The sequence below is a fragment of the Electrophorus electricus genome, chromosome 2 (genome assembly GCF_013358815.1).
Source record: "Electrophorus electricus isolate fEleEle1 chromosome 2, fEleEle1.pri, whole genome shotgun sequence".
NCBI classification, from domain to species: Eukaryota; Metazoa; Chordata; class Actinopteri; order Gymnotiformes; family Gymnotidae; genus Electrophorus; species Electrophorus electricus.
The window spans coordinates 21,039,626-21,059,590 of NC_049536.1; the positions used below are offsets into that span (position 1 = coordinate 21,039,626).

At 41.8% G+C, this 19,965-nt stretch overlaps 2 protein-coding genes across 5 annotated transcripts in view; one reads left to right on the forward strand and one right to left on the reverse strand.

Moving 5' to 3' along the window:
* LOC113577144 (TBC1 domain family member 9B) overlaps positions 1–6,405 on the forward strand; it is a 22,511-nt gene extending 16,106 nt beyond the window's left edge. The window contains exons 18-23 of one of the 2 annotated variants that reach the window (XM_027009631.2): positions 218–283; positions 1,033–1,104; positions 1,483–1,533; positions 1,928–1,990; positions 2,314–2,411; positions 3,324–6,405. In XM_027009631.2, the coding sequence (XP_026865432.2) occupies positions 218–283; positions 1,033–1,104; positions 1,483–1,533; positions 1,928–1,990; positions 2,314–2,411; positions 3,324–3,968 (995 nt within the window). In that variant the 3' untranslated portion in view covers positions 3,969–6,405. The remainder of the gene's footprint in view (positions 1–217; positions 284–1,032; positions 1,105–1,482; positions 1,534–1,927; positions 1,991–2,313; positions 2,412–3,323) is intronic. The other variant, XM_035536241.1, reaches the window with a different exon arrangement.
* A 158-nt stretch (positions 6,406–6,563) lies between these two features.
* On the reverse strand, positions 6,564–19,469 carry zgc:152774 (uncharacterized protein LOC553526 homolog). Of its 3 annotated transcripts, XM_027009629.2 has the most exons (17): positions 18,978–19,469; positions 18,814–18,886; positions 17,754–17,886; positions 16,529–16,749; positions 14,450–14,597; positions 13,524–13,683; positions 13,236–13,364; positions 12,890–13,009; positions 12,523–12,626; positions 11,984–12,160; positions 11,153–11,272; positions 10,687–10,764; positions 10,274–10,313; positions 9,194–9,318; positions 8,137–8,821; positions 7,660–7,928; positions 6,564–7,424 (listed from the first exon to the last, which is right to left on the reverse strand). In XM_027009629.2, the coding sequence occupies exons 1-17, from the start codon at positions 19,014–19,016 to the stop codon at positions 7,274–7,276; spliced, it is 2,772 nt and encodes a 923-aa protein (XP_026865430.2). In that variant the 5' UTR covers positions 19,017–19,469; the 3' UTR covers positions 6,564–7,273. The 3 variants fall into 3 exon arrangements, with proteins under 3 accessions (XP_026865430.2, XP_026865431.2, XP_035392154.1); XM_027009630.2 differs by lacking the exon at positions 16,529–16,749 and having other exon boundaries at positions 14,450–14,530; XM_035536261.1 differs by lacking the exons at positions 18,814–18,886; positions 18,978–19,469 and adding an exon at positions 18,638–18,672.
* Between the last annotated feature and the right edge of the window lie 496 nt (positions 19,470–19,965).

The following is a 19,965-nucleotide window of genomic DNA, read 5'->3' on the forward strand; positions in this document are numbered from 1 at the left end:
AGCAGCTCTTTCTAGGTGCATGAAAGTTTTTATTGAAATATAACCTCAAATACCAATCTGCATTTGTTCAGACATTGGACTTAATTTGACAGCAAAAGTAAACGTTTCATTATGGCTGTTGTATAACTACTCTGGATTTTATCGCTTTGTCAGTGACATTGGCTGAGACAGACTGTGTGTGGAGAGACACCTTGCTTACCTTGCCTGTGTCTCTCAGGTGGAATGTATCATGGTGATATGACTGAGAAACTGAAGTTGCTCTACAAATTACATCTGCCTCCAGGTACACACAATGCTAAATGTATTTATACTTTCTGATATTGAAGGTATTAATGAGCAGCTATATTTTAGCTAATTCCAGGCACTCTAGTAAGGTCTTTGCTTGTCATTTGACAGTAGAGAAAATATTATTTATTTACCACCTCCTGAGCCTTGGGCCACCAAGAGAGAATCCTCTCTTGAACATGGTGTAAGATCTCCAGGTAGATCTGCTGAAGGTGGAAGCAGAGTATGGTCTTGTGTTCACCCTTTACTAGCCTTTAATAATAGCTCTTTAATAATGGATTTTGTTAGTCTAATTGTTTGTGTGTTAGTGATTTTATGTGTGGTTTTTGTAATCTGTTAATTCACAAATGTATCAGTGGTGTGGGGGCAGAGGTACACGACTAGTAATCAGAAGGTTGGCAGGTCATTCCCCACTGCTGCCAAGTGGCCACTGAGCAAGGCCCTTAACCCTCAATTGCTCAAATTGTACTCTGTCATAATTGTAAGTCTCCTTGGATAAAAGTGTCTGCTAAATTCTGTGTCTGTGTGTGTCTGTGTGTGTCTGTGTGTGTCTGTGTGTGTCTGTGTGTGTCTGTGTGTGTCTGTGTGTGTCTGTGTGTGTCTGTGTGTGTCTGTGTGTGTCTGTGTGTGTCTGTGTGTGTCTGTGTGTGTCTGTGTGTGTCTCTGTCTGTGTCTGTGTGTGTCTGTGTCTGTGTCTGTGTGTGCAACGGTTTGAGGCCATTGTTGTTTCTATTGCCATTCCTGCAGCCTTATGCCCTGAAGAAGCAGAGTCTGCACTTGAGGCCACTCAGTTCTTCACTGATGATGACATGCCACAGAGTAAAACCAAACACACACACCCGCACATACACAGTAACCCACAGTGTAACATGGATGCCTGCTCACTTGCATATACATCAGAATTATGGAAAAAATAAAGGATTCAAAGAGATTTTAAATGCCATACTCTGACCTTTCCTGATTGATATTGCAGTCTTGTAACCATATTTACAGTTAGTTTTCTTGTAAAAGGAATGTTTGAATATCCACCCACCCTGCATGCATACAATAGTCCAGTGCTACTAATCAGTAACAACGAGCATTATTCTATGACCAGTCTCCTTTTATTTATTGTTGTTCCTCTGTGTGCCCCTCTCTCCTTTTGCTTGCATCATTCTCTCCTTTGCTCTCTTCTCTCTTGTGGCCTGTCCTCTCCAGATCTTGCCTCCTTGTCTCATCTGGACTTCCTGGTTCAGGAAGTGATCTCAGGTTTGTGTGATGCCACAAAGTGTGTGTGTGACTGAGAAAAAGAAGAAAAATGAATTGCTTTCCACTTATTTCCTTTACCATCATGGCCTGTAGCTCTTCCTTATATTTCAGGATTATTTGTGTTGGGCCTCTGCTTCGTTCACTTACTATCTCTTTTTAGTTTGATTATGCAAATAACCCTCTATCTACAAAATTTAAAATGCAATTTCCTACCTGTGGTTTGCCTTTCTTTCTGTTGTCACACTAAATGATTAAACATGCAGATCACTTTTTTCCAGTTCAGCCTTTCTAGTGGACATTTACAATAATTTCCTAACCTTCGATCCTAATTGTTAAATATGCTCTCACACACCCCTGAACTGGAGATGGCATTATAAACATGTTCCCATTATAGGCGAAGAAGTGAAAGAGGCGAAGGAGGCAGCTGATGTCGGAGGAGACTCCGAAGAGAAGAAAGGTAACAGCACCTGCTTCCACTGCCTTTAATAAGGTCCAGGTCTAGCCGACAAGCCCTTGTTTGCAACTTCTTACTCATGTGACAGCCCGTGATGCATGGGTAGCCAGACTCTTCAGACTGGTTACACCATTTAATAGCATTTAATTGGTCAGTGTGCTATTTAGGGCTGAATGCCATTTCTGGAGTCAGTGACAGCTGCAGAATTTTAAAGCACGAGCTCAGCACCATCACAACCATTTTCCTAAGCTGGGCTGGCAATGGGAAGGGTTTTTTAAAAAAATGTTTTTCCTGCATTACCGAATGTTTTATTGTTGTGTTTTCAGAAGAGAAAGTGAAGGACTATAAATATTACCTGAGAATGTGGGCTAAAGAGAAGGAACCAAAGAAGGAAACTATCAAAGACCTGCCTAGAATGAACCAGGTAAATTTAGTCTTGATACTAGTCTACCACTTGTTCTAGGTACAAAAACCATTAGTCAACACTGCAGTAACTCAAAGTTCTTGTAAAAGGCATAACCCTTCCACGTCACTCACTGCTTTGTTACATGGACTTTAAATAACTGAGGACTTCATTGTGCCGTAACCTAAAATTCTGTGGCCCTTTTGTCAAAGGTTTAGTTCCAAAAAGAGGAAAAAGGAGCAAGCTTCCTTCTGATTTGTATTTTCCACTCGCTAAAATGTTTAGAATTGAATTTGATTAGAGTTGGTGAGGAAATGGATGCCATAGGGCAAGATATAAGAAATAAATTGAAAAGTCTTTATTGGGGGATACAGGTGATGAACAAACAGTCGCCTGGCACTTGCTTGTTTCTGCAAGCAGTGTTTGAAGAAGAAAGAAGCAAGACATTGAGCCCATTCAAATAAGCTGTTTGGGTAATAATTGAACAGTTCGTTTATTCTGTTTAGTCTGCTTTCAAATTTACACCGCCTGCTCCCAGACCCCATATTATATCTTTTCTGGATTAGGACCATTATTTTAGCCCTTGTGCTGCTAATACATGGAGTGAACAGTGAGCATGTTTTAAGATGCTGCTCATGGAATGGCAAGTGGCTGTTTTTGTAGTTTTATGAGGTGAAAAAATGTTGTACAGTTCTCAAACTGAATCATTGAAAATTAACCAAAGTAAATCCAGCCTCAGGTTCCTTGTTATTCTCAGTTATATTGACCTGAGTTCTGCTCAGTTAAGTCCACCTGAAGCAGGAGCTGAGGTGTGGGGCGGAATGGACGGAACAGTTGATGCAGGCACCTGGCAGATGTGGCTAGTGTGAAAATAAGCCTTACGCTCCACGTGTGATGCTAACCATGCCGGATGCTGCTTTGTTGTGTGTTCAGGAGCAGTTTATTGAGCTGTGCAAGACGCTCTATAATATGTTCAGTGAAGACCCTCTAGAGCAGGAGCTCTATCATGCTATTGCTACAGTGGCCAGCTTGCTACTACGTATTGGAGAGGTGGGCAAGAAATTTACCAACAACGGCAGCAAGAAGTCTGACCTCCAGCCTCTGGCAGGGGAAGTGAACCCTCAGCCAGACAAAGAGGATTCTTCTGGGGAGGCTGGGTCTGCACAGTCCCTGGTATCGAAAGCCCTGGCAGAGGCCCAGCTTGAGACCCCACCGCAGCCAACGAATGGCTCAGACGAGGAGGCCAAGGATGACACGTCGATCTCGTCGTACTCTGTCGTTAGCACTGGCTCTCTGCAATGTGAAGATATTGCAGACGACACTGTTCTCATTGGTTGCGGAGGGGGAGTGGCCGGTGCTGGATGCGGAGGTGATTGCAGGCGAGGCAGTGCGGTGGATGCTGATTGGTCGATCTCATTCGAGCAGGTGCTGGCATCATTGCTAACAGAACCGGCTTTGGTCAACTACTTTGAGAAGAAACATGACATCAGAAACAAGATGGCCGTCTGTAAGACCCAGAGAGCCGTAGAGAGGCAGATCAGTTCATCCAGTGACCATGAGTTAGCTCATCTCACCTGAGCGCACACTAACGCACAGGTTTGTAAAGATGTAGACCAAGCATGCATGTCTCTTGAATGTTTGTTCAAGGCTCAATTACTGTGTACAGAGATTTTACTCATGACCTAGTCCATTAATGGTCACACTCCATTCATTGCCTTCTCACCATTAATGGTCACACTCATTCATTGCCTTCGCACCATAAGTGAGTATCTACGTTGGCACATTTTGCTCTTTTAGTCTTTGTCCTCCCAGGTTGAATTGTGAGCATCGTTTGCCTACTGTTTGCCTTAGTGGTCTGCTAAGCTGCTGCACCTGGGTTTCACACAGGCTAACATTTATATTGTTTTGGCTTTACCAACAATGAGGTCAGTATTGGTTAATAGAGTTGACCATTGGAACAGATTACAGCATGTAATCGTAAATTCTATATAGATGTTTCAGTTTTGTGTCAAATCCAACACTTGAAATAATTAGCCATAAAATAAGCATGCGGCATTTTACCAAGACTCTGTTGTTCAATTCCAAGTTTTTGATTTGAATGTTAAGAATGGTTGATTATATTCCATATTATGTTCCAAGTTTCAATTTGTCCTGTTCACATATTGTCCCCTATTCAGGCAGCATGTTTTATGAGCATTCTTTGAGAAAATGGTGTTTGAACTACAATTCCTACAAACCCTGTTTCTTTTTTTGACTGAAGCAACACTTTCAGCTTTGTCTGAGGGTCTTCAATTTGTGTCCCCTTGTCACATGTGGGTATTGATGGCGAGAGATGACATGATGCTTTGCATTCTTTTAATTATTGTTCATTGTAATTAAATCTTTTGTTAGAAGTTCAGTACCCAGCAGCGTGAATAGAATCCTTCAGATTTCACAGACTAGCTTTTATTTAATTTTAAATATTTGTTGCATATAGGTTCTTTTTATCTGTAATATTTTCACAACACTAGCACATTAGGCAAATTCAATCACAAAGCTATTATTTAAACAAGTATGATGATTTTGCTAATTACAATTGCAAAAATTCACTACTGTATTGCCTACATATTAGCAAGTTAGAACTTGCCAGTTGGCCAAGCAGAACAAATCAGGTTCAGTTCCCTGTTTCTCAGCCGCTTGTCCTGATGGACTTTGGCGATTTTCTAACTAACTTGACTGACACAGTATCCTAGACACTTTATCATTGCAATTACTAATTACCAAATTTAAAGTATATGTAACATCTGTGTTAAGCACTTGATATAGTTTTCATAAGCTGTTAATAGATGGCTATTTTCTTATGAAATTATTTTATTGTTTATATATAAAGATGTTTTTCACTCACATTTGCGCAATTCTTTACTTTTTTTTCATCCAGTAGTTGATCTTTTATTTACCTTTGTATTATATAAATAGCTTTAAGAAAGGCCTCACTGCAAGTCAAACAGGTGTTTTAAATGCCCCCAAATGTAGGCCTTACTTTACAGCCCTTAACCTGATGAAGCCTGATTTGAGGCCAACAGTGGCTACTGTTTTCCAATGTCCTCTTCTCATATTGACATTCCTGATGTAGGCTTCTGCTACAATTCATATTTGAATCAAACATTACCAGTCTGAACATGTGAACAGTCTGTGCACCTACAAGTCAAGTCACCTGGCACTTCACTCCACTGAAATGTAGCATCTCTCTCCCTAGCCTAAGTGGTATGGCTTGTCAATGGAAATAATTGCAAGCGTCATGTTTTGCAATGATGTTTGGACCTATTTCAAGTTGGAGTTGAGTAGATTTTTATTCGCTCTAATAAGAAGTCATCCTAGTTTCCAGATTGCTGCATAGCTCAGAGCTCTAATATCTACCTTCTTGTTTAGCCCTACTGTATATCCAGTCCCTCAGGTATTGCCTGCTGATGAGTTGAGCTACTGGCAAAAATATTTATTCTAGATAAAGCTTTCTAAGACAGGATGGACTATGGAGGAGTTGAGAGTCTGAAAAAAGCAGTAGTTAAATTATGGTCCATTGGAGAGGGTTTGGGCAAATTGAGTTTTTAAAAAAAGCCTGCCATATACTACATAGTAATATTCTGTATATATTCAATCCATGGGTTCGCTAAGCATGTGTAAATGTGCAGTGTAACCAGATCCATACTATTAGGCACCACTGCGTCCCATCTCGTGCCTGTGGCCTGTAGTGTAAATAGTTTTCACCAAACCTTGGTGAGTGAATGCTACTTTCTTTCCATGCTGCTCTGTGAAAAGTAATCAGCTAAATGGCGTAATGTACAAACTAACATGTTTACTTCCTCCTGAATTTCACAAAAATGTTTTAAGTTTGTCTCAGTGAAAAACTATAGTTCTCCTAGTATACTTATGGTATTTAATGCACATACTGGTTATTTACTCATAGTAAAGTCTGTTTTTAAAAATTGTCATTGAACTGTGCTGTATTATACTGTGTAATAAATGATGTATAAGCAAAGATGTGACTCATCTTCATGTTTCTGCAAGTCCACTGAATGTCTGTAACCAGTGCTGTCAAATCAGAAATGTTACTGCAGTCTACAGCCTAACTTACACTTTGCTTTCTGTTATGATCTCAGTATTTTTAAAATGCAGAAATGTTTCTCAATGCTTCGATTTTCTGAAAAATGGCTTACTTTATTGCTGTAGTATCCATCAAGCAAAAACAGTTTAAGAAAATCATTTTGTAGTACACAAACATCTTTTCAATAAAAAAAATAAGGTTTTGTAAGAAACAACAAACGGATCTGGCCTGCCTAAACTATGCAACCTTTTGTGTTTCGCAAAGCCATACAGATGACCAAACATCCATGAAAAACAGCAACGGCAAACAATATTGTATCGTACCATTAAAAAAAAAAAAAAATCTTCAACTTTAGTTTGTATTAAATTAATAGTGGTGTATAAACCTCAACACAACACAAGCATTTATTAGTTTGGTGTGTAACAGGAATAAAATCTCTGATCTCTGTAGGTGCACAGCTATAAGAACAGGCCTGACGTGATTAGCTGTTAGCTTATATAGTTCTTTACTGTGGTGCTACTCACCAGGGATTTTGTACCCTACCTGCTAACGACCTAATCATTTTTTAGGGCCCTTGTCAGTCACATGGCCCTATAATCATTCAATTTACCCCTTGTATGGCACAACTGGTGCTGAGTAATAAGCACTGCAGGGTTCAGTGGTTGTTTCCTTCTATGCTTCCTTAGTGTACTCAGCTCAGCTTTAGGAACTGCACTGGGAACTGCAGCTATTAGCACTGCAGCGTAACCAGTTCCAGTTACTTTCTCTATGTTGAAGCTCTGTTATAAGCAGGGTTGGGAGATCAGAGGTTGTTAGCCTGGATGATCTGCTGCAAAATGCTGTCCACGTCTCCCGTGTCATAGCTGATGCCCTGCATGTCCAAATTGGGAAGGATGGAGGACAGGAGAGACACGACGTTCCGGCGTATTGAGCGCAATCGCTCCATTATAATACTGCAGTGGCAAGAAGAGAAACAGAAGCTTATTTGCCTTGTGGACAAGAGAGCCCCACGCAACGTTAAAGAGTGAAGCTACTGATATATTTGTACGTATAAAATCTGATTAAATTAAAGCTTGCGAGGATGGAAAGTAATGTAATGAAAGGAAGCGACGGTGTGCTTAATGGAAGAGAGAGAATGAAGAGAAGTGTGCTGTGCAGTTACAGCATTCTTAGAGTATGTATACACACCTATCATGAGCATTAGAGGGTGTGCTGGTGCTTTGATCTCTCCTTTCCCTTGTCTCTCTCTCTGCTTGTCTCACTTTGTTTAGGAGCTGTTCTCTCTCTCTTTTCAGTTTACTCAGCTCTGCAGAGAGAGCCTGGTTTTGGCTCTGCAGTTTGGCCAGTGTCTTACTCCAGTGTAGGTCATCTGTGGAGCTTACTGGCACCCCCTGCTGGCTTGGGGGCTTGGTATTTTTTTTTGAAGTACTTTGGTTGTCTGACTGAAGTTCTGACTTCTACCAAAAGACAGAAAAACATAATGTTGATGCACTATAAGAGTTTAAATTTCTTGTATTGAGTGTTGAGGTGCTGATCTAATCTTTTTGCATAATGTTTTTTGAGTCTTATCTGTAGATATCTGGAAATATAGACATGGCAGTCTAGCGAGTACTGATTAAACTCAGTGTTTGGCTGACATACAGTTCAGCTGCAGTCGATTCTCACCTTGGTTGCCACAGAAGCATTTGCCAAGGTTTCGAGCCCTGGGTCACTACAGGCATTAGTCAGGGTCTGTGTATTCTGAGCAGTGGGATCCATGCCCCCGTCTTCCGCAGTCGCGCCTTCCACTGCTGACCCCTGTGCCTCCCCTTCCACCAGCGGAGCCACGTCCTGGAGGCTGAGGAGTCTTCGCAGGCGCTTTGCTTCCCGTTCCAGCTGAGCCAGCTTCCCGACAAGCGCCGGTCGGTCCGCGCCCTCCACCGGTAGTGGGGACACCGGCTGTCGGCTGGTGCGGCTGAGGGGAGGTACCACCACTGTTTGAGCTGGGGGTAGGGGATGGGACCAAGCCATAGAGGGTTGGGGGGTGAGTGAGTGAGGCCACCCTGGTGAGCTGGTAGCGGCTCTGGGCTGCTCTTTAGTCTGAGGCTCCAGAGTGGTCTGCTGCTCAGGAGGACCCTGGCTCACAGAAGGACCTGAGGTCTCGGGAGATTCTGTCGAGTTTTGAACTTTGTCCTCCTGGTTCACCATACTTGAGGCCGGGTCCTTGCTGCTGCTCATCTCTGGAGTTTCTGGATTTCTCTCTGTGGTTGCCGCTGTTATTTCTTTTTCAGAAGAGAGGTCAGTGGACTCGGAGCATCTTGAAGACTTGTTACCTGTTCCATTTCTTTTCCATGCTGCTTTCCTTTTGTTGCTAAGATTGAGAATTAAACAATACAATGAACATCTTGTCATATATAATTCTTGTGATTAATCTTGCTATTGTTCTGTAGCAATAAATCTTATTTTATTAGGCATATTGACAGTTATGTTACTTCATTGCATTATTATTTAATTCTATTTAAAAAATATAAAAATTGTTTTCAGTGATATATATGCAATTATTTGGGTATGCACCCATCAGACTGACTGCAAGAGCAGGGTAGATGGAACACAGTGTACCGTAATTGAGGCTGTAAAATGGAATAGAACATAGTGTGTGGTAACTGTAGCTGTAAACTGGGAAGGAACAGTTTACTGCTACAATTGTAGCTGTAACATGGGTTACGGTGTGTAGTTTTCTGACCCGTGTGGGCGTGGCGGCTCCGGCGTAGGTGGCCTGGAGTCGAGTTCATTGTCCTCAGTCTCTGTGTCCATTGTAATGTCAGGCTCATGCAGTGTCTCCCTGCTTGCTAATTGAGTTTTACCTCCCTTAAACACAAACACACACACAAATAAATATGTATCACTTTGACATGGAATTAGAAATTCAGAAGCACTTTGCTTGCACAGCTGATGAAGGACCTCTATCTGAAATGTCCTGTTTCTCCGGAAACCTTGTGTACTTTCTCACACACACACACACACACACACACACACACACACACACACACACACACACACACACACTATCAGTGCATAAGACATTGCTGTCCTATACATTCATTTATATACAGGCATATGTCAAGGACTTGGAGAATATATTAATGAAAATTAATATGTTACAACTTGTGTCTCATTGGCAAAAGTATGGTGAAACTCATGTTCTGAGTATTTTGATGCACAATACACAAACCTTAAAAAAATGTTATTTGAGTTCATGTGGAGTATTACAGATGCCCTTGATAGCTGACTTGTGTAAACATTATAGATCAAAGACTGTAAAGTTCCTACAGAATCTGCTTTTAGCAAAATGTGCCACAGTTTTACCCACACTGACCTACACAGACCTACACAGAGGCTGCGGTTATCATCACTTAACTCACACTGTAAATGCACATGGGATTTCCTTTTCTAGACATTTACAGACACTAGACCTCATCAGTTCCTCATCAGTTGTTTGCAGAGAAGAGATCCAGGGCAGTGTGTGTGTGTGTGTGTGTGTGTGTGTGTGTGTGTGTGTGTGTGTGTGTGTGTGTGTGTGTGTGTGTGTGTGTGTGTGTGTGTGTGTGTGTGTGTGTGTGTGTGTGTGTGTGTGTGTTGGGGTGGCAGGCTACAAGTGTGTGCAAATGGTTTAGAGTTTGTTTGAAAAAAGTTAGTTGTATTCATAACAGTGATTCAAAATCTTAGCTTTGGCAAAATGTACTTTATTACAGTTTATTTCAGTGCTTTTTATGTCACCATGCTTGTGTGCATGTGAGTGTTTTAAGAGGTTGAATCGCCTCACCTCCCCAGATTTTCCTCTTCTTTTCATCTGGGCTTTTTCCCTTTGCAAAGGCAACAGAACACACTTCATTTCACACACCAATGAAGCTACACACAAGATTTCACAAGTAGATGGGTGAACGTGACATGTTGATTTATGTTTGTGACTATTAAAAAAACCTATAACATGTTTGTAAAGATACATAATTGGAAAAAAGGTTTGTTCTAGAGGTTCTTTTATGGAAACACACATACACACAGAATACAGTTCTCACAGTTCAGCACTCAGTTTTAACAGTCACCATAATGCCAGAGTCTGACCAGAGGTTTCTCTCTCTCTCTCTCTCTCTCTCTCTCCCTCTCTCTCTCTCTCTCTCTCTCTCTCTCTCTTTCACACCCACACACATGGACACTGAGTGTTGCTGAGAACTTTACTGTCGTTTGTGCGTTTTCTCATAGCTAGGTGTCAGCTCGTCTATCATCTCCTCTGGATCCTCTGGCACCGAGCAGCTCCTTTAAAACATTAGCACAAAGGCAATTTACTCCACTCCACTGCTTGTAGTGTATGCTGACAGAGTGCCTTTCAGCCTAAATCAGTTTATGCGTGCTGACTTTCACAGCTTTACAACTATATCACAACGTTACAACTTTATTAGGAGTTTTGGGTGAAATGTGAAAGCACTACACTGTGTCCCACTAAAGAACATCAAGGCAAAAAAACCCCCAAAAACCTGAAAGCATATGAAATGGGGAAATATTTTCTTGATATAAGAGTGGGGCAGGGTTGGGAGGTTGTGCGTAACTTCTGAGGACTACAGACAGCTTTTATGTGCCTGGGGCCAGGAAAGATGGAGGTTTGGGCAGGTGAGGTAGTAGGCAGAAAGGCTGTGGTAACTCTGACCTTAGACGGGCGATGGGGTGCTGGCAGCAAGTGAATAGCTCAGGGATGTTTCCTGAAAACAGGTGGGTGGAAATGCCCCTCCACTTCATACAGTCCTCACACTGAATCCACGTCACATCCCTTACATGGAGAGAGAGAGACCGTTAAAGTCATTAAAGCTAATGTTTTAGGCGCCTTATCACATATGCTTCAGTTAGCCATACTGACAGTTGCTGTTTCCTTTTCAGTAGATTTACTGATAACATGTGCACTCTTTTTCTCTAGCAGATCTGACTGTTTCCTTCTCTCTGGCACTACAGACTAGCTCAAGAACTCTGAAGTATGTGGGTGTGTGTGTGTGTGTGTGTGTGTGTTTAAATTTAGAAGGCAGAATGTGTGAACACATTATGTGTGAACTCTGTGGTCTAACAGTAAAGTTGACTGCTATGATAGCAGTCCATTTTAAGCGGCTCAAGTCTCATCTTCTATACATGACCCACCAACCAACCAAAATGATTCTCACTAAGGCAGATTTCAGCTCTTATTACTCAGAATGCAAAAACATCAGGTATTTTCCTTTTTTAAGCATGAACAATTTACAGACTGAAAACTAAACTTTTATGGAAGACCCATCTATATGCAACAAGGTTGCCACTGGCCATTGAAGAAGAGTAAAAGAGAGACCTTGGGGAGTATCAAGGTCTCTGTAGCAGTGGCCGGTGGAAGGACAAGGGTAGCTTAGAGCTAGCAGGTGTCCAGTGCAGAGTCACACACTGGTGCGACTGATTTCTCTTGACTTGTAAGACGTGTGGTGGGAGGTTGTTTAGAGAGAACACAGACGTTGCAGCTTACACTTCTTCCTCTTCTTCCTCTTCCTCCTCTTCCTCCTCGGCGTTCTCTTCGTCTTCCTCTGCATGCCCGTCTGCGCTCTTCCTCTCCAGGGCTCGGAATGCTCGCTCTTTCGCTTTTTTTTCCTTTTTCTCCCGCCAGTAGTCATTGAGTTTGAGGCCGAGTGCAGCTAATGTGAGTCTGGCAGAAAGATACTGGCTGTGACAAATCTATTCAGTGCTCACGTCAGGTGCTGTATTCATAGCAACAGAATTTCTGCAGAGCGATAAACCTTTATAGAAACTTGACATTTTTGCATATACTTTTCGGCCAGCTGGCAGGTACGGTCTATGTAAACTGAAACCTGTTTTACACCAGAAGCCGTGTGGCAAGTGCTAGGTAGAAGCTGCTAGTCTGCGTGTGGCAAGCAGTAAAAACTCTTTGCACCTGCTGCACAGATTCCTTTGATGAGGCAGTGGCGCGGTTAACGCGTGTGGTGTAAAACAGGCTGGAGAGAGTGAAAGCTGAAAACGTAAACTGGGGATAGGGATTGCTCACTATACCTGTACTCTTTGGTGTACTCGAAGTCCTGCTTGTTGTGAGCTGGTTTCAGGAAGTTACACTCAACAACTCCAATGACCCCTACTCCTGACCTTTGGCCTGAAGACTGCCAAGGAAATGAAACTTTTTTTTTTTCAACAAAAAACACATGAATAAAAATAATAACTAATGGAAAATCCATAATTATATTCTGATATTCTCAGTACACTCATACTCATGGGTTTTCCCACAGACAAGTGCTGCTACAGAAAACCAGCCTGACCAAGCGGAGACCCATATAGAAAGAATCCGACAACAGCCATAACACGGAACATATGAGGCAAAAATACAGGATGTTTCCCCTGGTTCTTTCTGTATTAGCCAGCTCACCTTGATCTGGCAGCCCACTTTTTCATAGGACTTGATGAGTCTGTTGTTGTGGTACATCATGACGCCGTAATGATCTTTGTTCTTACGGTTGAATCCAAAGGTTATCTTCACTCGCTCATTCTGATTTTAGGATGGTTAAGAGAAATGCAAAAAGGAAAAAACAAAAAAAATTGCTTGATCCGCTACATTGTAACTTGCAAAAAGGACAAATGTTAACAACTTAGTACATACTGCCATAACTGACAGTGCAAAATAGTGACATGAACTGAAGCAGTTATTATTATTTGGAAATGGTTTAAGAACTCTATTTGCAAATGCTCCAAGTGAGAGGTCTGTAAAAGGATACAATGAATTGTGGCTTGTAAACATCATTCTCAATCATGGAGAGACTCTTAGCCACGAGTTTGGTCTGGACTTTCTTTTGCCTAAGGATGATATGGATCCTGGGTTTCAGGTATAGAATACTGAGATATGCCTGAGAGGGGAAAGACACAGAGAAAGGGAGACTGTGCATAAAAAGGTTTTTTTTTAAAATTTTTTTATAGAACATTCAACCCTCTCAGTTGACACCTCTCCTCATCTCAATGGTGTTATCGGTTCTTCCTTTTACCCCTGTCTGTCCTTGCTCACTCACTCTGAGGGAGTAGTCCATTTCAGGAACAATGTGTTCAGTCCGGCGAGGACCAAAGTAGCTCCTCTTCCCTCTCCCCTCTGTCTCTTCTGAGCGGATCTCTGGCAGGCGAATGTCCTCCTGGTCTGCCTCGAAGTCGAACTCCGGCTTCCCGTCCTTGTTCCTGCCGGCAGGGCAGGGAGAGCACTCATCCGTCTGCTCGATTATAGACCTCATGCGTTTCGTTCTTCCAAACACTTCTAAAGTCTGCTGCTCTGCACGGAAGGCCTGCCACAGAGCCAAGGCCTTTCCGGGAGGCACGCTGGCATGACAGGGAACCCTGCCACCCTTCCCTCTACATGCCAACCCAGACAGTGATCTGTGGCAGGCCAGCCAACCGCAGGTGGCACAGCCGTGCCCGGGTTTTAGCAGATCAGCACTTGACCGCTGGTTCAGGTCAAAGCAGAATATGGGTGTTTAACTAAAAGGAGAGTGGCTACACAAGAATATTAAAAGCATGAAAAGTAACCTCATGCAAAAAGTGACAAAAGTAATGCAATTTTTCTGATTTTTCTTACCTATTAACTCTTGCCTATTAACTCCACAAATAATTTTAGGCACAGCTACAAGCCTGTTGCTGTGTAGAGTCTGTGTTTACCCAGTGGTGCCAACAAATCATTACTTGCCTGATAAGTTTCTCTGCCATTATTGTTGGTGCTAGAAAAGCTAAAAAATATTCTCCCTTAGAACTAATAATGTGGGGGGGGGTTTTGTGTAAAAGAAAAAGAAAAAGAAATAAAGTAAAAAGAAAAAAAATATTAGAAAATCAAGTGATTAACACACTATTTGTGCTTGGTGAGAAATGGGCTTGTTATTGTACGTATCTTATGTTGCTGTAGCTAGCAAGTCATAAAGGAATGTATTGCTCCCCCTGTTGGAACGCTACATACCTGCGTATGTTCCAGATGAGGATTTTGGTGCCCTTTTTGCCAGGAATTGAGTTCAGCTGTTCCTGCAGTTCTGAATCTGATCTGAAGAGGGAGTGAGTGAGTATAGCTCTGAGACTGGCCTCAGAATCCTCTGTTATTATCAAACGCTGTGAGAATCAAAGTTAAGGAGGTGTGGATTAAGAGAAGCTCACACATCAACACACATTCATGTTAACTGTCTTTTCCATTCCTCGTGTCACAGGAAAGAAACGCCTCAAGACTCCTCTGCATTTGCAGCAAAGAGGCAGAATGAACGTTTACTCTTTATGTGTACAGTGGAGCGCCTTGCTGCCGTCAAACAGACTATAGACCAACCTTTTCAAAAGGCACTTGACTGATCACTAATTATGTACCTAACAATTTACGTACATGTGTGTGTGCGTACATGTGTGTGTACGTGTATATAAAATCTGTATATAAAATCTTATCTGTCCAGATTCTAACCACTGCATCTTACCAACTATTACTGCCTCTGGTTTGTTTGCCATTGCTTGCTTGTCTGTCTGGACCTGGAGGTCCCACATGATCTTAGCTCTGGTGTTTTCCTTTACTTTCTGTTGCTCCTCCCACTTGGACTTGGGGGTGTCCAGTTCATATGCCTTGCATATCATCCCTGCCCCTCAGGTGTGTCTCTCAAAGTGTATGCAACGGCACCAGCTCTTCTTCCATCTGTCTGCGGCGCTCCCAGCTGGTGTACAGCCTTTTGATGTTGGATCTTGACTGGAGTGTTCCATGCATTATGATTTTTTAGTCTTGATGTCCACACCTTTCAGCACCGCTCTTGGCCGGCTTCTTGTGCCAGATGGATATTTGATGATAAGTAGCTGAAATATGTTTGTGCCTTTGATCTCATTATTCACATTCAACTGGCACTTGAGGACCCACCTTACCTTGCGGAGGAACTTAGATGTTGCTGTCCTTCTGTTGCTGTTTCTGCCTCATGGTCCTTTCTGATTGGAGCATGTCCAGTTGTTTGTGACTGCTCTCCAGGTCTGTTATATGGACTGCTGGTAACTCAATTCTCTCTGTCAATTAAATTCCCACTTTTACTATCAGCCAACCACACTTCTGCCCAAATGATATTCCAGTGTCCTTGTACGTCTTGGTCAGGTGGATCACTGAGTCAATATCCCTTTCAGGCTTGGCATATAACTTGATATCATCCATGTAGTGGAGGTGGCTGATGGTAGTTCTTCTCTGATGGTGCTTCTACTCCGAATCTGTGCCTGTACCTTCTCTTATTGATGATCTGGCAGCAGCGCGGACAATGCCTCTTCTTGGTATATGCCTCACTTTATAGTCACCTGGCCAATTGTCTTCGAGTTGGCTTCTAGTGTTGCCTTGGTGTTCCACCAAGTTCTGAATGCAGACTCTTATGGTCTTATTGACTTTGAGTATCCAGGTGTGTGACACTGAGTGATATTATTTCTGATAGTTGATCCAGGCAGTACTGGGTCTGTCTGTCCTTGGAATCCTGTTGGACAGCCCTATCTGTTATCAGCTGATGCCTCTGGTGTTGTTTCCAATGAGCATTGTCCCTTGATCTTATTTCTTAGACTTCTGTGTCCCTGAGCAGTGTCTCTTGTGTGTAATTTTTAAAGTCCTGTCTAATGTACTAGTATATGGATTACTTTCTCTGGAGACAAAGCACCCCTGTAAGGCGGTCTGGACAAAGATGCAGTGTAACTGAGTACATGCTATGGCTATGGCTTCAGTGTTCAAGTAAATTTATATTTCAAGTAAATACATATTTAACTTTTGACAAGTAAACTTAATATGTGGGAGTCACTGAGATTCGGACATCCACTTTTAATTGCGCAACGTTACAAGCTGTTTCTATGTTCCTGTAAGTGAAGGATTTGACTCACTCAAGTTTAGATGGAACATCAAGGAGGAAATAATTCACCTAAAGTTATTAGATCTGAATAGTTTTCTGATAGATTTCTGTAAAAACAAAAGCTGCCTATGAATTGCATATACCTGTATGAGTACTGACGCTGTGTGATAGCTACATAATACAGAAGACTCCATAAAGGATATTGGTCTGTTGGTTGAATGGAGCAATGGGGACTATGACAGCTTGGGCTTTAATGGCCTGCAGGAAGGTCTGAGAAAGCATGCCTATGCTCTGACATCCTCCATTCTTTGTGAAGATTAGAGCATCGCGACCCAAACGCATTGAACCTGACTTGAAGCCATTCCCATAGACTCCTATGGCCTGGTGACTAGACTTTCCCGATCCTTTATCTGTGAAGCCAAAACTAAAAAAAACAAAAAGGGTGGGGGGGGGGCAGAGAACTAAATGAGAGGCTCAACACTAACATATAAACTTAGTAATTTACTGAAAACTACATTAAAGGAGACAGGGTGATGTTAAGACAATGCACATAGGATCATAAGTTGATAAGAGTTAATTAGAGTTCTGCGCCATAATGCATGAGGGACAAAAACTGAATATAACAACCCAATATACGGGGATAATTATCAGATGGCTGAATATACACTTTGCCGCTCAAGGATTCGTATGAAATAAACATGCACAATGCCCTTGCGGTGTGGTGGCCACATTTGCCAAAACTCTCCTGGGAGAGTTTTCATTGCTTTTATCTGACATTCTCCCACAGTCAAAATTCTCACCTTTTTTGAAAGAACTTGCACAGATTTCCTCCCAATTTAGGATGGATTTTCAAATGTCATAACCTGCATATATCTAATATATGGTTTGTTCAGTGGAGGGAAAACACTTTACATGTCTGCTCTGTTTTATTTGTTGGGTAATGCTCTAGTATCTTCCATGTGTAAGGCTATATATGTGAAAAAAAACCTTCAGAAATCTCTTATGGTCATAAATCTAAAGGTTACAAAACTGCTTAAACTCCTTAACAAGGTGTAGATAAAGTGCAACTTCCAGTTTAAATAATCCCTGTAATTACAATACATGCTCAGCTGGAATTGTGCCATCATACACTGCATTACTTAATACTTTAAAACATATAGAAATGCAGTTTATTTATAACAACTTAACAAAATGTTGGTAGAAATGTAACAAACACAGAACTCTTTCAAAACTTTCAGAACATACTGAAACATACCAGCATCAGGCCTGCATACTATGTCATGCTGGCCTGTGTATACAGGCTTGTCTTCCTGGCTACACACTCCCCTGTGAACTGTGAATGGCATTTCATCTGAATGTTTAATGTTCTCAGAAGCTATGCCCAAACCAGGAGACTGAGAGCCAGTTTTCAGTCTGTTCCCCACTCACCTGAGCATTTTATGGAGTTTATTAGGAGTCATCCCACTTCCGTTATCTGTAAAGCTGAGACATAGCTGCCCTTTCACAGTTACCACATCAATAAAGATCTGCTTGGCTGTGACCCCAGGGTCAGATGCATTATCTATCACATAGAAAGGCAACAAATCACACACACACACACACACACACACACACACACACACACACACACACACACACACACACACACACACACGATATATGGATAAATTACCTGAGCAGTTACAGTACTGATAATTACATTAGACACAGTTATATATTTTCAATGCCCGGAGGGACGTATTTAGTTTACTGGTTTAATAAATAATCTGGCCTACTCATAGTGATTGGTTAATGCTTGTCCACAGTTACAGTCATAGTTAGTAATGAGTAAGGCAGAGAGACAGACAAAAGGATTGCTTATTCCTGTAGTATGTCTCATGTGGAAACAGCTGCATGCAGTTCCTGTATACTAAAAATGAACACTTCAAAAATGAATACACACTACTAACTCTAGCAAGCACTGAGCGGATTTAAGATTAAATCATTTTTTTTCAATAACTAAGAAAGCTACATTTACAGTAGCCTAGAAGCCTATTACTATTTTTCCGAAAAGCATGGTAAAATAAAGAAAATCTTTAAATAGTAGAGCCAGATGAGTTGGGGAAATGGGATCGAGACCTGCAGGCATGCGAGAAAATGGAAACAAGAATTCGTCTATCAACAAGGAAGAACGAACGCACGTGCATGCTGAACCCGGGAAGTTCATGATCTACAATAATTCCAGAATTTTAACATTCTATATTATTCCATATTTCATAATTCAATAGTAATAAAATAAACACAACAATAAATCTCAACCATTAAAAACTCACTGCTGGCATAGCCCAGTGATCAATTAGACGCGCAACAGGTGCGCTGCTTCTGTCAAGTAAACGCTTCTTTCGACGTTTTAATGCCCTTTTGCGGAAGTCGAGCACCTAAGCGAAACCTTAAAGCCTCGGAAGAAAACATTTTCAGTTTTACACAAGTAACGATCTTAACGTCTTACCTATTAACTCCGCAACAGCACTGAACGGCCAAGTGTGACTAGTTGAATTACTGTTCAGGTAAGATGGGCTCATCTAGAAGAACATAAACACTTTTGCATAACATTGCATATGGCAAAGGGTTACAGAAACTATCACAGTACACTTCTGCATCATGAATACGCACAGAACTAAGACGGATCCCATGCTCGCTCAGCTTCGCCATTTTTCCAGCGAACAATAGACACGAAAGCACGTCACATCAAAATGAAAGCAAACAAAACCCACGGAGCGCGTGAAATACGTCACCGCAAATTAAATTTATTTCGCAAACGCCTAGAATCTTCCTCCTGAGCGAGCGCACACATTCTGGCGAGGAAATCGTTGCTCTTCCTTCCTCTTTCACTTCTGCGGTGGACTCACCGCAGTTTGCTGTCGGTTTACGTTGCCTGTGACAGCGTTAGAGCTAAAAATCCCCCTCACGTCTTGCTTGATGTATACTGTAAGTAGTCCTTAGAGCTTCTAATAAAAACAAAAAACCGGTTTCCCCAAATCATGACTCGCACTGTCTGCAACACTTCACAGCTCAGATACACTCAACAAGTACAAGTCTGGAGGACTGGAGGACTTTACATCGCCATGAGAAAATCATACGCGACTATCTTGCAGTTTTTGTTTATTAAAGGAGTGCACGACTGTCACAATGGTAACTCTAGAATTTTAGTTACGGTTTCAGTTCATACATTACTAAAAGCAGCTAAGAAACGTCTCCAAAACTATGCAAAATAGCACAGTAAATGGCTCATGAAATGCAGCAAAACGGTTGGCAGTAGATGTAAAGATCATATCTCAGATAGAACTAAGAGATGCTAAATTATAATTACACAGTGTTCAGTCTCAGGGAGACTGCAAAAGAATTTTAAAATCCAAAATAAACAGCACAGAGATTTCTGCCAAGGTGGACAGGTGGAAACTGCTGCTAAATATGTTTCCCTCTCAATGTCCATATAGAGTTTCCAACAAAACACCTGGGAAATTCAACATTTTGGTTTAATTGTCAACTAGCCCTTTTGATGCACAGCCTGCATGGAGCTTCTTTATGTCAAATCTACCTGTGTAGTGAAGTGTGGGGGTGGGAGGCATCATGTTATGTGCTGGCTTCTCCAGCAGCAGCC